The sequence below is a fragment of the Anabas testudineus genome, chromosome 8 (assembly GCF_900324465.2).
Source record: "Anabas testudineus chromosome 8, fAnaTes1.2, whole genome shotgun sequence".
Taxonomy (NCBI): Eukaryota; Metazoa; Chordata; class Actinopteri; order Anabantiformes; family Anabantidae; genus Anabas; species Anabas testudineus.
In genome coordinates, this window is record NC_046617.1 from 20169752 (window position 1) to 20193123 (window position 23372).

The window sequence follows — 23372 nt, forward strand, 5'->3', positions numbered from 1 at the left end:
ATGAACAGCTCAGCATGTGGAGAAGGACAAACCAGTCCTGGGGTTGATGGACTCGTGTCCTAACTGAGCTATTGCTGCACCAGTATTCATTATTATCATTATCATTATTATCATTATTATCATTATTATTATTACTATTATTATTGTTGTTATTATTATAGTGCTGGTCAGACTCTTCTTGGTTCTCCTTCCTCTACACTTCATTAACCTCATTTTTAAGCTGTCGATGATCAAATGATGTGTTTCTCTTTCACTAAACATAAGCAGATAATGAAACTAATTATTTCAACAGCAGAATGAATTCTGAACTAGTTCTTGTGTCAAATGCGGTTTAACAGATACATGACTCCTCCCACTGAGATCAGCACAGGGTGATATGAACCAACTCAGCATTAAGACTCATTCAGTTCCTGTTTTGCAGCACATGCTCTCATGACTCTGTAGTTGGAGGGTCTGTTTTAAAAAGCACCACCACAGAAGGATGTGGTCTCTGTATTGTTTCCCTGCACTGATGTGTCTCAGCTGTGGTCACTCTGGGATGATCTAGGACACTGATAACTGCAGCTAGGTAAGGTAGGTAAGAGCGTCTGTGTGCATCACTGCTAATTAAAGCTCTGTTTCGTTCTTTCTTTATTTATTATCTCATTGTGTTTCAACACCTTTGCAACATGTTTCATGGCTGTGTGGAACACATCTTCAGCACGGCTCACTTCACCATTTCATACAACTGTTCTCTAGTAAACAAGTCTCAGTTACTCAAGTTTCTTCACAACTGCAAGTGTTATTGAAGCTCAGCAGATTTCCTGTTCCCCTTATTTTAGTAGCTGCTTAAAAACCAATCAGGAGTACGCTGCATGAAACCTCAAACATGTTTGCTGATGTGTTTAACAGATCATTGAATTCCTGCCTCCTCGTTTGTCTTTCACTTTAAAACATGCATTTGAATAATAATGTTTACAGCAGCCCCAGAATAGAGCGGCGTTTTGCATTCTGTTATGTTTGCGTGAGTTGGACAATATAGCTCGACTTCATACAATGCACTAACACCTGCTTCCTCAGTGCACAATTGATAGACTTGCTTGCTGAAGCGGGATATGTCAGGTACCACTGAGAACAGAGCTGCTGCCTGTTGTAAAGAAGTTAAATATCCTGCAATGTTTTAATATCATTTTGTGGTTTTATCAGTGACAGATATCAGTACTTATCGCATGTTTCCCTGTTTTTAGGTTTCAAGACAAGTAAATGTACCTCAGGGTGTAGAAGCCAAAGTAGAAGAGCTGTGTGATAAATTAGAAAAAACAAAAAGAACTTTGAGCTTCATTAAAATACATAGAATAAGAAAGCAGAGAAGGTTAAAATATTTAATACTGAAACAGCTAAATGTAAAACTGTAAATATAAAATAATGGATAAACCTATTCCTAAAAGTAACATTGAAGTTAACACAAGGTAAATGATCAACAGTAGAAATATATAGTTACCAGTAAGTAATGAATAAAATGCTAAAAGCTAATGAAAATAAACTGCAGAGTAAACAGTAATGATTGAAATGATGATTTTTAGTTGAAACTAATCAATAAAAAGTTAAAACTAGCTAGCTAACACTGATGGATAACTGTGAAATATACAGCTAAACATCAAAAATAACAAAACAACAAACACAAATAACAATGAAACGAAAGAAGTAATGGAAAAATAAATGATGAACAGTAAAATAACTAAATAACAGTAAGAATAAACAGATGAAACAGACAACTAACAGTAATCAGACATTTTAAATGGTTAAAAGACAAACATTAAAAACTGTTTTTAAAAGTAATGGATGAAGTGGCACCTTCAGCTGAAGGTATCATCATCAGTAGATAATGGTAATAGATAGGTAACTGAAATTAAACAGCTGAACGAGCTCAAAGTAACTAAAAAACAGCTAAAACACAAACATTAGATTTGAAATGTGATGATTAAACATTGAAAATGAAAAAATATAGTGGAAAACCAGCTGAAAGGGTTAAAACAGTAAAAGATAAACAGCTGAAGATGGTTTACTTTATGACAGTACATCTGAAATCAATACGTCTGAAATCAGTACGTCTGAAATCAATGTCTGTAATCAGTACATGTGAAATCAATACGTCTGAAATCAGTACGTCTGTAATCAGTACATCTGAAATCAGTACGTCTGTAATCAGTACATCTGAAATCAGTACGTCTGTAATCAGTCTCTGCTCTACCATGAACCCCTTTATTAAATGTATATTTCCATGTTTCCTCAGAAGCCTCTTCCTATGTCCTGCCCACACAAACCATTTAAAGAATAGAGGATTGATTTCAATTGCTTATTTCCCGGAAGGCCTTTTCCTGTTTTCAGCGGTGGTCCGGTCCCACTTTTCCAGTTTTGTCCCTACTCACATTATTCCCAGTGAATAATAGTGATATCTGCCACAGCTGGGCACAATCAGAGCTTCCGTATATACACCGACATCCTGGAGACCAAACACAGATGAGTCCCAGGGGAAATAGTTCTTCCTCACCAACAGGGACGTCTTACTGCAGCGTGGGCAGATATGTTTAATTCAATCTCACAGCTAAAAGTAACGGCAGCCTGCCTTACTTTGGTTATATCTGCGAAGTCTTTAATTACCCTTGTAAAAGGTTTATTCTGTCTTTCGTTGTGTCAAATTTCAAAAGATCTGTTGTCGTTTGACATTAATCGTATTAGTCGTATAACTAAGAAGCACTTTTCTTTACTTACTTACTTACAGATCCTCACAGAGGATCAAATGGGAAGTTGCCCTTTTGTAAGATTTATTTCCAACCCACCTTTGACTCATACGAAACATGGTGTCAGCAGCTGATTTTAAGAATGGAAAAAGTAGAAGTAATCCACTCACGCAGTCTGTGACTCACTGGTCCTGGTAGGAAGTGGCCAGCTGTGTTTCTGCCCTGACACCTTATCTGTCAACATTTGCATCTCTTCTAGTGTGAGGGAGCTTTATTCTCTGGATTGTGTTTCACTGTTTCTGGTAGGAACCATGATTATTGCAAACAGTCAACAGCAGTAAAGGGAAGTCTGGACTTTACTGGTATGTGTTGGTTTCCACAGTAATTGTTGAGTGCGACTCTTGTTTTTTGTGTGTGGTTTTTGTGATGACCTGCAGAAGATGGAGCAGAGCTCGTGCACAGAAGATCGTATTCAGCATGTCCTCGAGCGCTGTCTCTGTAACCTGGGTCTGGATTCTCCTGACAAAGAACTCTGGAACGGTAAAACCCAGTCTCATGCTTCCTTTAAACCTTAAAAAGATTAAATCAAATAGAGTGATTTAACTTTAAATACCTACGATTCATAATGAATAGATTTAGAGAGCAAACAGTTTGTTAATGTTGTGACAGGTTGATTAGTTAAGTTAATCCTGGTGAAGGCCGTGTGTTAACGTGTTGATCTATTAATAAAGCTGTGGGACATTTGATCTTCTGTTTGCTTTCCCTCGTCCTCGCTCGTGAACCTTGACAGCAGCAGTTTAACTCGACTGAAATATTAACTGAATGAGGAAGAAAGGAAATAATCACAATTGTAATCAAATTTCTAGAGAAAACACACAAGCTAAGTAGGAACATATCGTCCATTATACGGAGTCAAATGGGAACTGAAAGCGGTGACACACACCAGGAGGGACAGACAGAGTGGGGGTTATCATGTTGGTCGAACAAGTTCACACTTTTCAATAGTTACTTAATGAGTTCATTCAGAACTTTTACAGCAGGCGAGTGTGGTGTAATCACTCTGAGCGACGGCGTGTATCTCAGTAAGATCATGTTTACTTCATCAGTCATCAGAGTGAAACCTGAAAGGAGAATCGAGCATTGGTTCAGATTATGCTTCTATCTGTCTGACTAGCCGGGCTGTGCATTAACCGCTGGTGTTTGGAGGAACTTGTGAAAAGAGATCACCACAACTTCCTCATCCTTCTACAGAAAATACTGAGGAAAACAAAAGAGGTAAAGAGCTGAAACACCAACATCTTCATTTGCCATTTTTCTAACTGAAGCGTGTAATGTGAAGAATATCGACGTGTTTCACTTCATTATTCTTCTTTCTTTGGTTTCCAGGTGTTGGAGCAGTGTCAGTATGAACTGGTGGTGCCTCTGTGCCTCTTGTTCTCTTCAACCCTCCTGAAAGTGAGTTTCTAAAATGAATCATTAGCAGTGTAACGAGAACACTTTAAACTGTGCGTTGTCAAAATACGGATGTTGCTGCATTTCATGTTTCAGGCTCCTTATGTGGCTCCAGACTGTGGGGTCCTGGAGGAGGCCTACCTGCTGTTCCACAGTTTCCAGTCCTGGCCTGAACCCTGCTGCTCAGCCAGTAAACACCTGCTAAACATCATCCAGCAGGAGCTCAGAGCACCAGGTAGCACAGAGATTTAAATATACAGACATACAAATGTCTACAAATATACATACATATTTATAAAAAATATTTTTTAAATTTAGATTTATTTTATAATATAATTGAAATAATGTAAAAAGTAGGAAAGTAGCTTCAAAATATAGCTAGTTTAAAGAAACAGGTCAAACATTACTGGATAACCAGTACTAGATACAGTGGTTTGACATATATACAGATACTATCATTAAGATAAACGTTTCACAGAAATGAAGTAAATTAAAAGTAGGTTAAAATAAATTGTGGCTAAATGCTAAATATATTTAGAAAGTATGAGATAAAATGAAATATCTGAGAATAGAAATCAAATGCAGCAGTTCTGCATGAATTCTACTTAGAATTACTCATATTACATTAAGATGTGTTTCTAATGTTTCATCTCATTCTTTTTAAATCATTTGGCCAAAACAATAGAACCACCTCTTAATATAATTGACTGTTACTCCCCCGTCTGCTATGATCCCAATATAGAACATAGTAGAAAAACTGAATTCCTGGCAGAGCAGGCGTCATGGATCATTGTGACCATGTGGGGGCACTGTTCACCTGCTAAATCTGGACTAAACTGTCTTTTTCATTGAAGGCATTTCATTTCAAAGACTGGTGCGGACAGAACAGGGGGTTTCCCCTGAGATTCACAGCTCGAAAACCATGTAAGTTATCTCAGACTGAACAAGTTAAACACTACTCACCATTTTTAATTTAAGGAAATGACATCCTGTGTTTGTCCACGTGCGTCTCATCATTGCTCTACGTGTCTTTATTAGGATGGTACTGTTAGTGAACCCAGACGAAGACATCCCTCCAGAGGTCCAGTCTGTCTCTGAGCAGCTGAGTAGAGCTCAGCAGTCCAACACAGATGTCACGATCACCCTCATCCAGCACAGCTTCCAGGCTGCTCTGGGCTCTAAGCACAGCCTGCAGACACTGCACGCGGCCCTGCAGGTGACCCGCCAACATTGCTTTCACTTCATCTTGTTGTTTTTATTTTGAAGAGGATGCACCCTAAATCAAACTTTCTGTGGCTCCAGACAAAGCAGCCCGACGAGCTGGAGCAGCTCCTGGAGGCAGTGACAGTGAACATGGAGACTGCAGCTTCTACAGCAGATCTCAGCACAGCAAGACAGGGTCTAACAAGCAGCATGGAGCGGCTCAGAGAGAGCCTTGTTTTACCTGCTCCTGCTGACAGCTGCTCAAATGCTGGTAAGACGAAATCAAATGTCAGAGACAACAGCCAGACTGCTGTGATGAGTACGAGGACCTCGGGGCCCTGCGGGGACACAGTTTGTTTGCTTAACCTGTTTCTCTAATCTCTCTCTTCTCATTAGGGGCTGTTGAGACGTTCATGCTGCCCTTCCCCAAATGCCACACATGCTCCTGGGAGAACGACAACTTTGGTAATTAATTGATTTTGAACAATCCTCCCTGCTTCATGTTACTCATCATCCTCATCTGTTCTCAGATTGCTTCTTCTTCACATCTTCACAGATATTCTTTATGACATTCTGACCGGCGACCTGGATTCACCTGAAGACTGTTTCATAAGAACAGAACTAGACGAGGACGATAACATCGACACCAGTGTGGACGAGGAAGATGAGCTGGAGGTAATCAGAGTGGACCAAGAGTTTCAAAACCATCGCATCTCCACCACATCCTCTTCCTCTAGGGACTCCACCTTTTCCAGCTACTCTCTCTCATCCAGCTGGTCTGTGCCATCCACCTCATCCGGTGTGGAAAGTGACTTCAGTGAGGACACAGAGGAAGGACAGGACAGCCAACCAAAGCCAAGGAGGAAACCCAAAAAGAAGTCCAGATCCCTGTTAGGCATGGAGCGCTTCTCCATGCTCTTCAAGAGCAGCCCGAACATTTGCCGCCGTGCTCAGAGCATGGCCTACCGCAGTGACTCCTCCAAGGACTTTAAAAGAACCAGGTCACCACACAAACACTCCAAGTACCTCTCCAGACAGATGCGCCCTCTTCAGGCCTCCTCCGCTGCCTTAGATCCTCTTTTCCCCCAGAGGCACGTGTGTGTCCGCAGGAGGCCGATCCTGAGCTGCAGTGAGCCTGACGTGGCAGAGGTGCCCACCCTGATCAAAGTGGTGATATTTGGAGGTGACAAAGAGGCCGGGAGGCTGGCGAGGGCCTACAGCGACCTGCAGCAGAAGGAGAACAAATGCCCCCGACTCACCAAGATGTGCAAACTGCAGTTCTACTTTCTTCCCACCAGGAGGAGAACCACAGGAAGCCCAGGAGGAGGTCAGACACCTCCTGAGGGGCAGACAGGAAGTTCAGCTAAAGCCACGGCCTCTGCGGTAAGAACATGCATCAACATTTTTATAAATGACCACTCAAGCACGGCTGGAGCTCAGCTTTTAAAAAGGGTAAAAATCAGTCTGACATTAATTTGAACTATTTGATACTACTACAGTTATTAATAAGTACCAACAGTAACCATGCGGTAGGTGGACGTACTTACATCATCTGGGGCAGGAAACATTTGCACAGTTTGTTGTGGGAAATTTATGAAATGTGAAAAATTCCAAATTCTGTTTTTACTTTTTGTTTTGGTTTTAAAACCATTTATGATGTAACGTGACATCACAGCAGGAAACTTATTCAAATAAACCACACTGTGCTGTAAAAGCTTCAATCGAGGTATCACCACCTTTAAATCCTCTACAGGAGCCAAATGGTGTCTCCCTGGAGGACAGTACAGTCGATATAGCCCAGATGTTGGGTATGATGGATCCCTGGTACGAGAGGAATGTCCTCAATCTGCTCAGCCTGTCCTCTGACGTTCTCTGTCAGGTACCGTCAGTACTCTCTGGTCCACACAGAACACGTACACACACTACTACACTAAACCACATGTTAAATGACAAGAGATCAAACAGGTCGACCACTAGTCACAGAGTCGGTGGTTCAGTCCACCTCAAAGTACTGTTTACACATGAATAGTTATTTATGCATAAGAAGATGCAATAAAATCCTGTTGTGGCTGATTAGACCTGGGTTTGATTAAACCAGGGAAACGGGTCAATCAGAGGAAACCAACCAAACTACTACTATAATGAAACAATTTAAAACACACAAGTTGTCTTTTACACCAGACAAATACAAAATAATCCACGGTAAGAGTAGAATAACTAGCAGAGGACATTAAATCACTCATCCAAAACTGTTCTGAAAATGAGTTTTGAGTAGAGCTGGAACTTGTGTGCTCCTCTTAGTACCATACAGTGACATATGTTTGATAAATTAAAGACTGAGTTTTTTACTTTTGGTTTTTAACGATGTCTCTCTCTGCTTCAATAAAAGTAAAGTATCTGAATCGTGTGTAAAAATCTATGTTCCCTGTGATCCAGACCGGCTGTAAGGAGGGAGACGCATCAGACAACAGTGGCAGCGTGGAGCGTGTCCCCCTGCTGGCCGACCTGGTGCTTTATTACTGCAGACATGCAGACCAGCCTGTTCTGGTGCAGCTCTACCAGGCCGAGGTAAGTGTCTCACCTCAGTAAACATCTGTATGAAGAGACACACAGACACAGAGGCTGATTTTTGTCCTGCATTCAGCTGACGCTGGCTGGAGGAGAGAGGAGGAAGGAGGTGTTCATTCACTCTCTGGAGCTGGGACACTCGGCTGGAACCAGAGCAGTTAAGGCCATGGGTAGGTCACACTCTGTCACACACACACGCGTGATCATATATATATAAATATACATAAATATATATTGTCTGCTGTTTGTAGGTGCTGCCAGCAAAAGGTTTGGAATTGATGAAGAACGGGAGGCTGTTCCTTTAACACTAAGTGTTGCCTACAACAAGGTAACAGACTCACAGCGCTGGTGTTTTCAGCTGGAACAGTTTTACTTTAAACAACTGTACTACTGATAATAACATGGACAACAATATTGGGACCTCTAACCAGAGATTTTCACTCTCTTGGGAGACACTGAATAAGACAGATTCACTTCTCAGCTGTTATTGATCAACCTGCTGCTGCGTACAGATCAGACTAAATAGATTCATTCGAGCTCCTGTGTCTTTAGGCCCCTCATCCCACTGTGTTCTGATTGGTCAGCTTGTGGAAGTCTTCCTGTGGACTTTTTCCCAAAAAGCAGATGTTCAACATTAATAAACCTCTTTAAAGAGGATTGTTTAGAAAAGACTGAAGACAAAAGTCTGCTCTGCTCTGACTCAGCTACTTCTGAAAATGTTTCTGAAACAAAATAAGAATAATTTCTTTTATTCTCTTACAAACCAAAGTCTGCAGGTTTAAGAAAAGTGGAGCTTAGTTTCCCTCTTTTAACATCAGTTCATTAAAGTTGATCGAAATCCCGACTCGTCTTACAGGTGGCTGTTAGTGGGAGGAGTCAGTGGACCCAGGTAGAGACCGTCTGCACATCGATCAATCTTTTCAAGGCCTGCAGGAAGCCTGAGGAGCTAGGTGTGTGACGTCGACTCTCTGGGTTTAGTTTGGTTTGGTTTGGTTTGTGTTGTTGTGGTTTCTGAGTCAGATCTTGTTTGTCCAGATTCAAGAATAGAAAGTCTGCAGCTGACAATGACAGAAGTCCTGAAGAGGCAGAGCTCCAAGTCTAAAAAGAACTACAACCAGGTGAATGGTGGTTTTACATGCTGAACTAAACACAACCCCATGCACACTGATCCTTTGAAACACCCCTTCCTTACACTCCCTCTTCCTCCACATGCTCTGCAACAGCACATCTCAGTATCAGAGGTGAAGGTGGACAAGGTGAAGGTGAACGGTGGAGATGATGGGACGACTTTTGCAGTGTGTCTGGATCAGGATGAGAAGAAGTTCATCCAGAGTGTCACCAGGTACGAGTCGGCCCCATGGACTAAAACTCCATCACAAATATAAAATCATGCATTAAAAAGGAATATTACAACAGTTTTATATGAGAAGACTGATCTGTGTCAGGTTTGGATAAAGCTAGCTTAGCCAGTTAGCTTAGCACAATGACAGATAGCCTGGTTCTGGATACATAACCAGAGTTCTTGTTCAATTTGTACAAGAAACAAAATGTGCAGACCACAGTTAGGCTTTTTACAGGGGTTTGGTCTTAGTTAATGATCCATTTCCAGTCTTTATGCTAAGCTAATGAGCTTAATGTGAAACAGTGGTACCTCATATCGGTAATAAAATAAACAGTTAAACTGTTTTTTGGGGTTTTTTTCTGTTCGTGTGCACTGATGGACTTGTGTATCTGCAGGTGTGAAGTGTCTCTGTGCTGTAAACCGGGCGGCAGCTCAGACTGGAGGTCCTACAAACCGTCCCCGGGCCAAGTGCAACCTCTGCACCCGTCCTACTGCTCTCTGCTCTGCCTCCCCATCACCTCCTTTTCTGCCTCACACGCCTGAAACACTTTGTTTGCACTGAACCAAACATGGACGCGACATACAGGGAAGAGTTTGTACGAAGGTTTGTGCACACAAGAAGAAACCTCTTCCCATATACAGTGGAAGATAGAGTCACGGCACTGTTTTCATTTTCCTGGTTTCCTGGATGATTCTGATCTTCACAGTCAAATATCAACAGTCCTGATCTTTTATGTCTTTACTGAACACAAACATTAAACATACAGAGTGATGGTGGAGAAAGTAAGTGAAACAGTCTGAAGATTCTCATTCATACAGGTGAAGTTAAGGTGAAGTTAGGAACTTCGGACTATTCGTCCCTGCAGAACAGATTCAGCTCAGACAGAATCTTAGGACGTCTGGTGTGAACAGTTCTGTTGAGAGTTGAGGTCTGATCTCTGACTGGGCCACTACAGAAGGTGCATTTAATGTCTCTCTCTGTAGTGAATTATCTGGCTGCGTCATCCATCTTCTTCTGAGCTTCAGCTTGCAGACAGACACTCCACACATCCTACAGGTATCCCTGTAGGATACCTGGATAAACTCATTCATTAATTTTCCCTCCAAAATGGCAAAAGGTCCATGTCCGCTGGCAGCAAAGCACCAAATCATGATGCTGCCTCCACCGTTCATCACTGTTGGAATTATATTTTCATGTAGGTTTGCAGAAAAAACGCACACCTGATATTTGCCAAAACCCCCCTTGTTACACCACAGTGCTCCTGAGATCCTGTGAACTGCTGAAACTGTGGATTTGGATAATTATCTCGCTTCTTTATTTTTGCACAGAATAACGACTGTAGCTTCTTGTCCCCTGAGAAGGAAAACGTGAGGAGGAATGATTGCATTAAGTTAAAATTCCTGTTGTTTAAAGTCAGACTTGAAAAGTTGTAAATTTATCGTTTTAAACTGAAGCAACAAACAGTCAAGACAATAGATACCGCAAAAATAAGTTGCACAGTCCTATTAATTAATTACTGAGTGTGACTTTTATCGACCTCCATACTGCACATTTCCTGCTTTTTACGTGTTTTGTTCTTATTTGGAGGATTTGACAGCATCCAGAGTCTCTGCAGGACTATTAGAGACTCAGTATCTGCTGTCAGAGGATTAAAACTGATTACTTGATTACTACTGTGTACGTTCTTTTTGATCCAAGACAGTAAAACTAAAAAGGAAACATGTAATAAAAATAAGCTATTTATTTGACAGTAATAAGTAGCAGTGGAAATGTTTGACATGTTTTAAAAAATCTATGTTTCATATGTGACTCAGGTGAAATAAAAATACTCTCTTCAGTAATTGCCTCTTCTGTACTTCCCCCATGAGTCGAACACACCCTGTCTCAGTCTGTTACAATAAACACAAGCTGCTATTATCAGATTATTTTATTCACAGGTGATAGTTGTGAGGAATCACCTACAGAAAACCTGCTTCATCTTTTACATTACAACTGAAGCTACTATGGTGAGTTGTGCTTTAGTGCAGAGGCTTAGTTTGACTTGCAATGACCCTGTGTTTTCATTTGATGGTTCAAAGTTACGTAAGTTTTTACAAGTAATTAAAGTTTTTAGACAGTAGAATTGTGACTTTGAGTTTTCAGGGACAAATGCAGACACATCTTTGCAGAACGTCTGCTGACAGAAGATACTAGGATCAGGTGTGACAAGCTGAAAGTCATTTCCATCTTAAAAAATACAGTAACAACAACAAAGGATGGTTGACAGCACAGGAAAGTGCGTACATTTCCTCTTAGACTGTTTATAAGTGCTGCAGCGCACAAACTTGTTTTGCTGGTTAAAGGCTGGCAACATAAACAGCTGCTTCAGACACTTCATTGTTTTGTAGATTTTATTTGAAATGGTATTAATTTCTCTTTTTGCACAAAACTGAAATCTTTTCTTTTTAAATAAATAGAGTTCAAACTCTTCATATTGATGTCAGCTGCATCTCGTTTGCTTTACTTTTTCTTAAAATGTGTATAAAATGTGACTGAAACTGTGAAAAACTGAAGATTTGTTTTATTTAAGATCCAAGAAACTGTCTGATGTGTCTCTGATATCGAGTAGAACGAACCAACACAGCAGGTTTGAGGAAATAATAGTATGTTGTATTAGTGCAAGTGCATTTCCACCTTAAACCTTCATGAACACAGAAAACAAGTTACAGTGAAGTGAACTAAAGAGCCAACGTCACTGCATCATGTTAACATGGTTTTGTGTCGGGGTGACAGAGCTCCACTGGTGAAGAGTAAAAATGGCGAGAGGAACAATCCTCACTCTTAAATCCACAATCCACACTTCACTAAACAGTCTAATGTCTGAAAATAAGTACAGCCACTTACAGAGATGAATAGGTGAGGTCAGTAACAAGCACAGGTCTGACGACAACACGTCTTCAGGCTGGAGAACTGAAGCAGGGACAGGAACAGGCAGGTGCAGGTAAAACGGGCAGGTGCAGGGGATTGATGATTGATGGGCTGAACCAAAGGCGAGAACACCCCAGATTCCTGTCCAATAGGATGGATCTTGAGAAGATGTCTCAGGAAGACTGTAATAAACTGCAGACGTAACCAAGCAGGGGCCTCAACAAAATACAGAATGAAGAGTCTGAATATGTCAGTAAATGAGAAATTTCAGCTTCTGGTTTTATTGAGTGTAGATTGATGGAAACGTGTCAGTTTCATAAATTCATAAATTAAATTTATAACGTGTCCAAAGGTGAAAGAGTGTGAAAACCTTCTGAGACTCTGTGTGATCTGTTGCAGCGGATGTGGAGTCCAGTCTGCACAAAGACGTCCTGGCTCTTCTCAAAGAGGTGAACGGTCAAAACTCTTCCCACAAAGGTGAGAATAAAGATAAGGCAACAGCCGGGTTAAGGTTAGGTGAGGAGATAAGGAAGGCTGGAAGGTTACAGGACAAATTAATGAAACATGGCTGGTACCAAGTTTGAGCAGCAATGAGTTGAGTAGAAATCAGGACAAAAGGAAGAATAATCTTAATAAACAGTGGTTCAGCATTTGTTTCTTTAGGTTAAATCTAACTCTGACACATAACCAGTAACTGTAGCTGTCAGATAAATGTTAGGTTACTTTGCAGTGAAGTATCTTAGAAATAATCTATAAAATTCTAGTTACTTTGAACCTCTGCTCTGCAGGAAGGTGGAGATGGAGTCTAGAGAAGAAAGTGGAGGCTGATCCGTGCTGTAGCGTCTCATTGATCAGAGTTCTGGTGAAAGAGCTGGAGAAGAAGCTGAAGAGGATTGGAAAGGTTCAAAATGTCTAAATGTAGATTTACAACAGTGTAATTGGTCAAAAGCAAATTCAAAAGCAGGTGTAACTTTTGGTTTGTCGATTGATACAGATCGATAAAACAGTATCTCACATACGTGTCATCCCACTGCTGCACACGCTCTACTATGTGGTTATTCAGGTAAGACACACCTGGATGACTCAGAATCTAATTTGTTTGTACAGTGAAGAACTTTTTACAGTTGTGAATTCAGTGTGTTGCTGCTTGACTCTCCAGTCAGGTTCCATGATTCCCCCCAGTCTTTACCAGAACATGCACAAGTGTTTGATGAAAATGTTGATGTTGCCGCTGCCGTTCTCTGCAGTGGCCCTGAGCACTCTGAGGAGCATCGAGATGGAAACGATCACACCAGGTTAACAACACAGCCCTCTCAACACCACACATCCTGACCAACACTAGTACTATGCTGTTAAATAAGGATGAATTCCTCCCTCAACAGGCTCTTTATATCAAAGAAGAGTCGCTGCAGAGCAGAACCTGAAGAATGGGAAATTCACCTCGCAGGAAAAGTGATTGATGACGTTCAGCTTCACTCTGAGTGAGTCGTTTTATCACGGCCACGTCGTCTCCTGCTTCAATGGTGTTCTTGTTTCCTCCAGGGTGTTCGTTCTGGCAGACCCAGCTGTGTTTTCTGCTCCACTGGAAGCAACAGTAAGAGCCTACTTAGAGGTGTCCGACAGCTTCAGGGACACGCCAACGATGGAGAAGAGTCTGGTGCTACGTGTGCTGCAGAAGGGGCTAGGGACGGCGTGCCAGAGCTCCAGACTGGTTCAGGCTCTGGAGGTGAGTGAGTTTATGAAGACACATTGTCAGTGTCAAGTTCTTGACCATTGATATTGTTTGTTCCAGTTTTTAGGAGAACAAATGGTGGAGCACTATTTCCAGGAAGTGGTTCTAGCCGTGGAGCAGAGTATAAAGGATGGTGCAGGTGGTTGTTCCACCTACAAGGACAGACTACAACACATACTCAGAAGCATCATGACTGCCTGTGGAGAAGGTGTGTGATCTGAGTCCTGCTGTTGAAGCACATGTTGATCTGACTAAAGTTAAAGTTGAAGGATTGTTGCACCTTAACTTTCCTCTGTTTCCTCAGTGGAAGGGTTAGGGTTAGTACACTAACTTGATCTTTCCTGAAGGGAGGCTGCTGTACTACCGCTGTACTACTGCTGTACTACTACTGTACTACTACTGCTGTACTACTGTACTACTGCTGTACTACTGCTGTACTACTGCTGTACTACTACTGTACTACTGCTGTACTACCGCTGTACTACTACTGTACTACTACTGTACTACTACTGTACTACTACATTTGTCAGTGTGAGGCTCAGCCCCATGGAGGCTCTTATTTTGGTGAATTCACCCTAAATGAAACACGTGTGTTTGTGTTGAAGCTAAAGAACAAAATGAGCAGCAAATCAAGTGCTGATGAAATAACTGTAAATTACTAGTTACTAGTTACTTTATGTGTAAAAGTACACAAGAATTAAGTAAGTGTTAAATTATGGGGCTCTTGAGATTCAATATGTTCTTTTAAGATCATTTATTACAGTTAAACATGTTGTACAGTGAAATACAAATTAAAGCTCATGTTAATCCCAGCAGACACTTGTTGAATTGAATCTCTGAGACTGAGTCTGGATTAACTCTTCACCTGAAACACCTGTAAACTCAGGTCAGGTGACCACACAGTCTCACCTTGGTTTTTCATTTGTTACCTGCGTCATTCCCCTCCGCGCCGGTAGAGGGCGCTGTAGCCATGGAAACGCTGCAGGTGTCCTGCTCCAGCACAAACGGAGCGAATCGATGACGTAACGAAGAATCACAGGTGGAAGAATGACAGCAGGTGAAGTGAAGCAGGTATCCGTGACCTCGCTGTGAAAAGGTAACGGTTCACTTTTCACCTTTAGATCTGACGTGACGTGGACCATTCTCCAGCACGGACAGGTGGTTCGGGTCGGACAGGTGGTCGGACAGGTGTTCGGGTCGGACAGGTGTTCGGGTCGGACAGGTGTTCGGGTTGGACAGGTGGTCGGACAGGTGGTTCGGGTCGGACAGGTGTTCGGGTCGGACAGGTGTTCGGGTCGGACAGGTGTTCGGACAGGTGTTCGGACAGGTGGTTCGGGTCGGACAGGTGGTCGGACAGGTGTTCGGGTCGGACAGGTGGTTCGGGTCGGACAGGTGGTCGGGTCGGACAGGTGTTCGGGTCGGACAGGTGTTCGGGTCGGACAGGTGGTCGGACAGGTGGTCGGACAGGTGTTCGGGTCGGACAGGTGTTCCACCAGGTGTTCCACCGTCAGGTTCCGTGTTTATTTTATCTGCAGCTTCCTGCTCAGAAAACTGAACCGGACTCCGTTCAGAAAACGATCATTTTAAAGTTTAAAGGAGTTTAAAACTTGAACCGTGATGAGTTTTCTTAGAATAAATAAATGAAAAGCAGGAAGCAGAAAAACGTTCAGTGCTGTTATTTAAATTAAGAAGGAGCTGACTTTAACCTATAACACGTTTAATCAACTTTATAATATCACAGTCACTGAATTAAAACCTGTGCTGTGAACTTTACTCAGTGACATTTTACTGTTTGTCATTAATCTGTGTTAACTGAATTTATTTTGGTTTTAACTCATTAAAATTAGTTTCTTAAAAGTTTTTAAGAAACAAAACTAGCTGACATCCCAGCACGCACTGATGAACATCTTTAACAATAGAATTAAAATTAGTTTATTTGCTTCAGAGAAAAGAAAAGTGAAGACAGATTGACTTTTTCTTTTACATTTATCAGTTTAAAGATTTATTTTTATTATAATGAAGAGCAGCTGTAACTAGGTGGATTAATAAAGTCTTGACTCTGATCTAACATCTCTTACTGTCGGTGTTGGAGACGTGAGAACTGATTATTCCTCTCTCTGTCTGTCTGTCTCTCAGTTTTCTCCTCGTGAACCGTGACAGCTGCTCAGCAGGACGACGATGAAGAGGAACAAACAGATCGACATCAGGCGCGCCCTCGCGCTGGCCGGCACTTTTAACTTCCTGTGTTCCTGTGCCAGATCCTGTCTGCTCCCGTTCCTCACTCTGTACTTCAGACAGCTGGGCCTCACTCCTGCCATGACGGGCGTCGTCCTGGGCACCAAACACCTGGTAACGCTGGTGTGGAGCCCCGCGGCCAGTCTGCTGTCCAAGCACTACGACAAGAGGCGACTGGTGATAGGTGGAGCGCTCGTGTGTTCGGCTGCAGCCGCTCTGGTTCTGCTGCTCATCCCGTCTACAGGTGTACACACACAGACCGCCAGCTGTAACACATCTGATCTGAGATCCAGTCCAACCCACAGTCTGGGTGACCACCTGCTCGTGAGCAGCACTGCACCAACACCAGCAGCTTCGACTCTGTCTGGAGCCACCGTTCCTGCACAGACGCCTCCTGAGACTGAATCTGCTCTGCCTCAGTTGTCCCAAAAGAACTTTTCTGTGGTGGGGGAACCCAACGGCAGCTCCATCCTGCATCCTGCCACCAGCTCTTCAGTGACTCCAGTGAGGAGTAAGAGGTCAGACCTGCCACACGGGGAGGAAGAGGAGACACACTTTGATTTCCTGAGCAGCCTGAAGATGATGGACTCTCAGCACCAGCTCTTCTTCCTGCTGCTCATCGTCGTCGCCGTGTGGGAGTTCATGTCGGCGCCTCTGGACTGGACGGCAGATGACGGCGTGTATGAATATCTGGACTTTGCGGATGCTGCGGATCGCTACAGCAGCACCAGTGTGTGGGGTTTACTGGGGGCAGCGTGTGGGGTGGGGGGAGCAGGGTTGCTGGTCAGTCAGTTAAACTGTCTCCTGGCTGAACAGACCCCCAGGAGCGCGGTGCATTTCTACTGCTACGCCGGTGTGGCGGCTCTCACCCTGCCTGTCGCTGCCTACCTGCCTCTCTACCTGAACAGGAAGCGTGACAAAGCCAACAGGCTCCTGAAAGCCGTGCAGCTGGTGCGCGGCTCCCCCCGCGCTCTGCTCTGTGCCGTCACCACCCTGCTGGTCGGGGTGGCCGGCTCAGCTGTGGACGACTTCATGCTGTGGCAGATGCAGGATCATGGGAGCAGCGAGCTGCACATGGGACTTTCTCTGGCCTTGGCTCTGCTCTCACAAGCCGCCTTCCCTCTGCTCGCTGGACGTGTGTCCAAACTCCTCAGCCCTGGAAGAATTCTCACAGTGGGGGCTGCTACTCTGGGCTTACAGTGCTTCTATTACTCCTTCCTGTGGGGGCCGTGGGCTGTGCTGCCTGCACAGGTGCTGAGCTGTCTCAGCGGTGGAGCCCTCTGGTGGGCTGTGGGGGTCCAGTGTGAGGATGTGACCACACCAGGAGCTGAGAGGAGTGTGAGCAGGGTCTTCAGTGGACTCTCTCTGCACCTGGGCCACGGGTTGGGGAGCTTCGCCGGGGGGTTTGTGGTGCAAAGGTTCGGGCTGCCGTGGCTGTTCAGAGGAGTGGCGCTGGCTCTGATGCTGTGGTGCGTGTTCCTGCCTCTGCTCCAGTGCAGAGCTCCTCGCCAGCGCAGGATCAACTATTCTCGCCTTTTGGTGGCTGATGCAAGCGAAGCCAGCGACTCTGAGTCCGAGCAGGAGAGAGACTGGCTCGATAAAGCAATGGAAGACGACAGAAGCAATAACAACTACGGACAGAGGATAAACCACTGGAGCCGCTGAACTCCTCAGTGACAGGAGAAAAGATTAACATGCACAAAATCACATGATCTCTAACATGAACATGTGAATTAGTGCTTTAACTCTCATTACTGCGACTGATCGGACTTAAACACTGAGGCCTTGAATCTGTCCACTAACACGTGGCCTTTAAACTGTCATTCTTCTTCAGGAGTGTAAACACCTTGTGCGTGTGCACAAGGAGAGGCTGAACCTGTGCCACCACACCCACTAACTGTTTGTCTTCTGCAGGATCACAGCTCACCGCTGCCCCTCAGCTGTTTGTCTGACCTGTATTTCGAAGTGAGACGTTGCTAAACATCCTGTACCTCGTGTCAGGTGATTCAGTTTGACCTGTTAGGAAACAGATGTAGTCTGGATGATGTGTCCTCGAGTTTTATGAATGAGTTAATAATGTGGAGAAATGTGCTGTGAATTTAAGTCTAAGGTCAAATTAATGCTGAATGTCTGAATGTACAAACTGTGTCTGTGTTCTGTGAAGAATAAACTGATCTTCAGGATTCATGCTGCTACTTATGCAGCCATCAGTACTCAAGTACTGTGAGTAACTGCAAATCTGAGTATTTCTATTAACTGAACTTCACAGTGGTTCATGTTAAAGGGTTGTTTACACTTTACAGCACAAATGTGAGACTTGTTCAACAGTGATTAAAATACACGACTTTGTTATGCAGCACTGCTACTACATGTACTGTAGATACGTCTTCTAGTGGCAGCTGCTACGTGCTGACAGATGTGTAACACTCCCTGAACATCTGGCTGCATGAAATTAAAATCATCCCCAGTTTGTCGTTAGCAGCTCGAGTCAATCAGGTGAATAAAAACAGCTCGATCCTCGTGTGGAGCTGTTTGAGTGCAGCGGACGTTAAACAGGAGCAGCTTCACAGATTTAATGTGTCCGCTCACAAAATCTAAAAAGGTTCCACAGAATTATTTTACATCAGTTGAAAGAAAAAATAAATAAAACTAAATCTGAAGATGAAGATTCGTCGACAAAGAAAATTGAGTTTTTGAAATCTTGGAGTAACTTGTTCAGGTAAAATATTAAATATCAATATTTAGTTTTTCTAATCAGATCGATGCTGCAGATTAAAATGTTCCTGACTAATTACTGCATGAGTTATTACTATATATTAATAAATATCTAACAGGTTATAACAGTACTTTAATCCTTTATACTTTTACTCAAGTACGGTTTAAAATGCAGGATTTTTACTTTTAAGTACTTTTACCTAGGTACAGTATCCGAGTACTTCTCCACGGCTGCTCTGCCCGGTGTCCGTCAGCAGGTGGCGCCTCGGAGCAGGACCCAGCATCATCACCTCCTGCAGCCCGAGCCGTGATCCACCAGTGTCGGACTGGACTCTGCAGCTCTCAGCGATGCTGCACGACACAGTCGGTTCTGTTCAGACCAGACCTGCTTCAAATGTTCTGAGCTGAGCGTTTTTAGGTTTTGATGCATGATGGAGGAGAAATGGGAACAGTACGAGGATTTGGAAAAGACACAAGTGGAGGCAGAGACAGAGAAACCAGGTGAGTTTATAGGTTTAAAGGAAATGAAGTGACTGAGAGACCAGAAGAAGAAGGAGCTGATCCTCAGAGAGCATCATGGCAAACTGAAGTCAGCAGGGGGTCACGAGCTGCTCAGGTTCCCCCCGTAAAGTAATGTTAGTTTTTACTGTTTCTGTCTAAACACTGGTTCAGAATAAAAAAAATAGTTTATTGTCTCAAATAGACAGAAAAGTAATAGAAACATGGAGCAGATCATTTAGTTTAGTTTGACAAATGACAATTCATTATTAAACAGTTGCAGATTAATCTTTAGTCCGTTTATTAATTCTAATAAGTGTCCAGATCAACATTAGGTGTGTTTTAGTACGTGCACTGGAGGAACTGTGGCAAGTTACAGAACCATATAATAAAGTCTAAGCTGCATGAAGTTAAAACCTGTCAATCAAACTGTATTTTTTGTATTTGTGAAGCAGCTTCCCTGCAGGTTAATGCACTTTAAAGGAAAGAAGAGACAAAACTGAACATGAGACAAAGACACTAAACAGTCGTCAGCAACACAAAGTAAAACCAGCTGGAGCAGACAAACAGCTTCAGAGAGCAGCGTGGCTGCGTGCTTACTGATCATTCTGTTTTCTTATCTGCACTAAAAGCGTAACGTGAGCAGCAGCAGGTATGTGACAGACTCAGGTTCATGTCTTTAACCTGGAGCTCGTCCCTCCACACGTTGGAATATTATTCTAATATTAGTCTGAGTCTCTCTTCATAGTGTCTCCATGTTTTTATAGAATTTATTATTCTATTACACAGCACATGTAAAGAAGACGCAGCAGTTTCACAGGAACCTGTTTTATAAGAAGCAGAACTCAGCGAAAACAAAGCCGCACGTTGAAAACACTTTAAATCACCTGCTCATAATTAAAGTGTGTGTAGTGGATTTACCAGGAATGTGTGTGTGTGTGTGTGTGTGTGTGTGTGATGTGTTTTCACCCGGTCAGGTAATTAAAAGTCAATCCGAGCTCTGCTGGATGACTCATCCTCCCAGTGAGGAGTGGGAGGCTGCAGGGGGGCGGTGATGGGGGGAGGGAGCACAAGTATTCAGCAATGCTGGTGGAAGTATCCACAACACACGAGCAGGAGGGTGTAAATGTTTCCACAGCACGACGTGCACGTTTCCAGAGACACTGGTGTTTTGAGGAGAAGAACTCAGATTGTGTGAAACCAACAGAGGATGTTAGATATTTAGAAGTTCACACATCTGTCCAGGTTCATATTCTAATATGTTTCTGACCTTTGACCTTTGGCCACCAAAATCTATATGAGACAGACGTTCATATTCATATTTCTAATGTTGCGTAACACCTTTCGTATTAAATAGTAAATAAAGGTTTTTGTTTGATAAATGGGAATCTTTATATTTTTATATAACTTAGTTAGTTTTCTGTTTCCTTACAGTCCATAAAGTTCTGAATCTACAACAAAGCAACTCTGTAGATTATTTTTCTCAGACGCGTTTGTGCCTTTGTTTTCCAGCAGCTGATGTCGTTTCCATGGCCGACTCCACAGTTACGATCGAGGACATCGAAGGAGAGCTGTTCAGGATTGAGAGGATACGAGACATCCTCGTACGCAGAGAGTCCGAGCTGAGATTCATGTAAGATCTCCTCCTTCAACATGTAGATCCAGCTCAGACATGGAGCTGATTCTCCTGAGTTCATATGTGAAAACAGTTGAAGTCTTGAACACGATCGTAAACGACATCAACAGTGTTAATGCTCGGTTAAATCCTTCAGTTAGTGACTGAAGTCTGGAACTAGATGGCAGCAGATGCTGGTTTGTTCTCTGGTGAAGTCTTTACTGCAGCCGGCGTCACTCGCTGCTTGTTCTAGGTGTGTTTTTCCTCCTCTATGAGTCATCCTCACATACACACAGGCTCAGTATGTATTTTCATCACAACCTGTTTTTAGCCAATGCTCTAATAACATCTCACACACACATGTTGTCAGGTGTGATTCGTCCTCAGAGGGCTGTGGGATTTCAGGTGATACACTCACAGACCAGAGTCCAGCATTTATCGGTTTCTGCTGTTGCATGTAAAGTTTGGAAGGTGACGTCCTGCACAACACGTGTCTGTGGTTTGTTTTCTCCTCAGGATGGACGACATCCAGCTGTGCAAGGAAATCACCAGGCTGAAGGAGGAGCTGCAGAAACTGGTCATAGTTCCAGGTAAATGTCGGCCACGTGTTGTTAAACCTGACGGACACCGACACATTTCACAATTCATCAAACCACATTTAACTCATTTTATTAGTCTGTCGTTAAACTGAACTTTAAACGCTGCAGCCTTGTCTTTGTCTGTTTAACAGACAAAGACAAGTCGAACGAGGACAGAGACAGGGAAGAGGAGCTGCTGATCCAGATCAACAAGCTGGTGGAGACCAGAGACTTCCTGGTGGATGATGTGGAGTTTGAGAGGCTGAGGTGAAGTCAGGAAATCATTTAATGACCAAACACAAACATGTTTAAATGTAAAGGTGCAGAACTGTGTAAAGATGAAACTTTAACTTTTCACCTGAACGTAACAGAAAACGACGTTTATTTAAAAAAAGAAGAAATCTCATTAATCAGCTTTTTTCTTTGTGGACTTTGAATGAATTAAGTACGGGTTCAGACTGTGGTCCAGGTTTCCTCCCAGATATATAAATAAAATCTTTAAATCCACAACTATACAAACATAAAACACAGACTTATTCTCTCCAGGGAAAGAGAGGAGGACAGAGAAATGGCAGCTTTCCTACAGTCCAGATTTCCCAAAGCACCGGCTGCTAAAGGTGAGTCTCTCTCTCTCCTCCTTCCTTTGAATGGACACGATGTGTGAACTTCCTGTGGTGAGTTTAGTGTCGCGTCTCCTCTTCAATCAGGTGCTTTACCAGATAAAAAGGTGGCGTCCAAATCGCAGCAGACATCAGCACCGTTCATCAGTAAAAGTGGACTCGCGCTGCTCAAAGACTGCTGCGGCTTCACCTGCTCCATCATGTAACGAGTGTCTGTCTGTGTTTCATGATGTGTTGAGTATCAGAACTAGAATAGTGTGAATACCCTCCTCATATACAGTATGTTTCTGTTCAGATGATGTAAAGGACGCGTTCACTCTTTTATGTCTTTAATATATAAATCATTGAGCCAGTAAAAAGTAAATGATCAAAGAGAAAGATATGATGTAGTATTACTGTCAGTATTTAGTATTACTGTCAGTATTCAGTGTTACTGTCAGTATTCAGTGTTACTGTCAGTATTCAGTATTACTGTCAGTATTCAGTATTCAGTGTTACTGTCAGTATTCAGTGTTACTGTCAGTATTCAGTATTACTGTCAGTATTCAGTATTCAGTGTTACTGTCAGTATTCAGTATTACTGTCAGTATTCAGTGTTACTGTCAGTATTCAGTGTACTGTCAGTATTCAGTATACTGTCAGTATTCAGTGTTTACTTGTCAGTATTCAGTATTCAGTGTTACTGTCAGTATTCAGTGTTACTGTCAGTATTCAGTATTACTGTCAGTATTCAGTGTTACTGTCAGTATTCAGTGTTACTGTCAGTATTCAGTATTACTGTCAGTATTCAGTGTTACTGTCAGTATTCAGTGTTACTGTCAGTATTCAGTATTACTGTCAGTATTCAGTATTACTGTCAGTATTCAGTATTACTGTCAGTATTCAGTATTACTGTCAGTATTCAGTGTTACTGTCAGTATTCAGTATTACTGTCAGTATTCAGTATTACTGTCAGTATTCAGTGTTACTGTCAGTATTCAGTATTACTGTCAGTATTCAGTGTTACTGTCAGTATTCAGTGTTACTGTCAGTATTCAGTATTACTGTCAGTATTCAGTATTACTGTCAGTATTCAGTGTTACTGTCAGTATTCAGTGTTACTGTCAGTATTCAGTATTACTGTCAGTATTCAGTGTTACTGTCAGTATTCAGTATTACTGTCAGTATTCAGTGTTACTGTCAGTAT

General features: G+C 42.7%; 4 protein-coding genes across 10 annotated transcripts; all 4 read left to right on the forward strand.

The window, feature by feature from the left end:
• Window positions 1-435: 435 nt before the first annotated feature.
• Window positions 436-10072, forward strand: LOC113161513 (phosphoinositide 3-kinase regulatory subunit 5-like). 2 transcript variants are annotated; one of them, XM_026359132.1, is made up of 18 exons: window positions 436-573; window positions 3158-3260; window positions 3895-3995; window positions 4107-4175; window positions 4269-4407; window positions 5027-5096; window positions 5211-5388; window positions 5475-5646; window positions 5772-5840; window positions 5932-6758; window positions 7129-7254; window positions 7812-7943; window positions 8020-8113; window positions 8195-8271; window positions 8800-8893; window positions 8979-9061; window positions 9167-9285; window positions 9681-10072. In XM_026359132.1, the coding sequence occupies exons 2-18, from the start codon at window positions 3161-3163 to the stop codon at window positions 9826-9828; spliced, it is 2598 nt and encodes an 865-aa protein (XP_026214917.1). In that variant the 5' UTR covers window positions 436-573; window positions 3158-3160; the 3' UTR covers window positions 9829-10072. The 2 variants fall into 2 exon arrangements, with proteins under 2 accessions (XP_026214917.1, XP_026214925.1); XM_026359140.1 differs by lacking the exon at window positions 436-573 and adding an exon at window positions 2924-3022.
• A 1137-nt stretch (window positions 10073-11209) lies between these two features.
• On the forward strand, window positions 11210-14321 carry pik3r6b (phosphoinositide-3-kinase, regulatory subunit 6b). 2 transcript variants are annotated; one of them, XM_026361097.1, is made up of 9 exons: window positions 11210-11292; window positions 11429-11557; window positions 12593-12670; window positions 12982-13094; window positions 13188-13256; window positions 13353-13488; window positions 13576-13645; window positions 13736-13919; window positions 13986-14321. In XM_026361097.1, the coding sequence occupies exons 2-9, from the start codon at window positions 11542-11544 to the stop codon at window positions 14139-14141; spliced, it is 822 nt and encodes a 273-aa protein (XP_026216882.1). In that variant the 5' UTR covers window positions 11210-11292; window positions 11429-11541; the 3' UTR covers window positions 14142-14321. The 2 variants fall into 2 exon arrangements, with proteins under 2 accessions (XP_026216882.1, XP_026216888.1); XM_026361103.1 differs by having other exon boundaries at window positions 13993-14079.
• Window positions 14045-18806, forward strand: mfsd6l (major facilitator superfamily domain containing 6-like). Of its 4 annotated transcripts, none has more exons than XM_026361067.1 (3): window positions 14954-15282; window positions 15410-15436; window positions 16062-18806. In XM_026361067.1, the coding sequence occupies exon 3, from the start codon at window positions 16104-16106 to the stop codon at window positions 17823-17825; it is 1722 nt and encodes a 573-aa protein (XP_026216852.1). In that variant the 5' UTR covers window positions 14954-15282; window positions 15410-15436; window positions 16062-16103; the 3' UTR covers window positions 17826-18806. The 4 variants fall into 4 exon arrangements, with proteins under 4 accessions (XP_026216873.1, XP_026216865.1, XP_026216852.1 ...); XM_026361077.1 differs by having other exon boundaries at window positions 14954-15252; XM_026361088.1 differs by lacking the exons at window positions 14954-15282; window positions 15410-15436 and adding an exon at window positions 14045-14133.
• Window positions 18807-19194: 388 nt separating this feature from the next.
• On the forward strand, window positions 19195-22665 carry zgc:171844 (DUF3585 domain-containing protein). 2 transcript variants are annotated; one of them, XM_026356982.1, is made up of 6 exons: window positions 19195-19376; window positions 20886-21006; window positions 21505-21578; window positions 21719-21833; window positions 22113-22183; window positions 22274-22665. In XM_026356982.1, the coding sequence occupies exons 1-6, from the start codon at window positions 19304-19306 to the stop codon at window positions 22390-22392; spliced, it is 573 nt and encodes a 190-aa protein (XP_026212767.1). In that variant the 5' UTR covers window positions 19195-19303; the 3' UTR covers window positions 22393-22665. The 2 variants fall into 2 exon arrangements, with proteins under 2 accessions (XP_026212767.1, XP_026212776.1); XM_026356991.1 differs by lacking the exon at window positions 19195-19376 and adding an exon at window positions 20380-20618.
• Window positions 22666-23372: the final 707 nt, after the last annotated feature.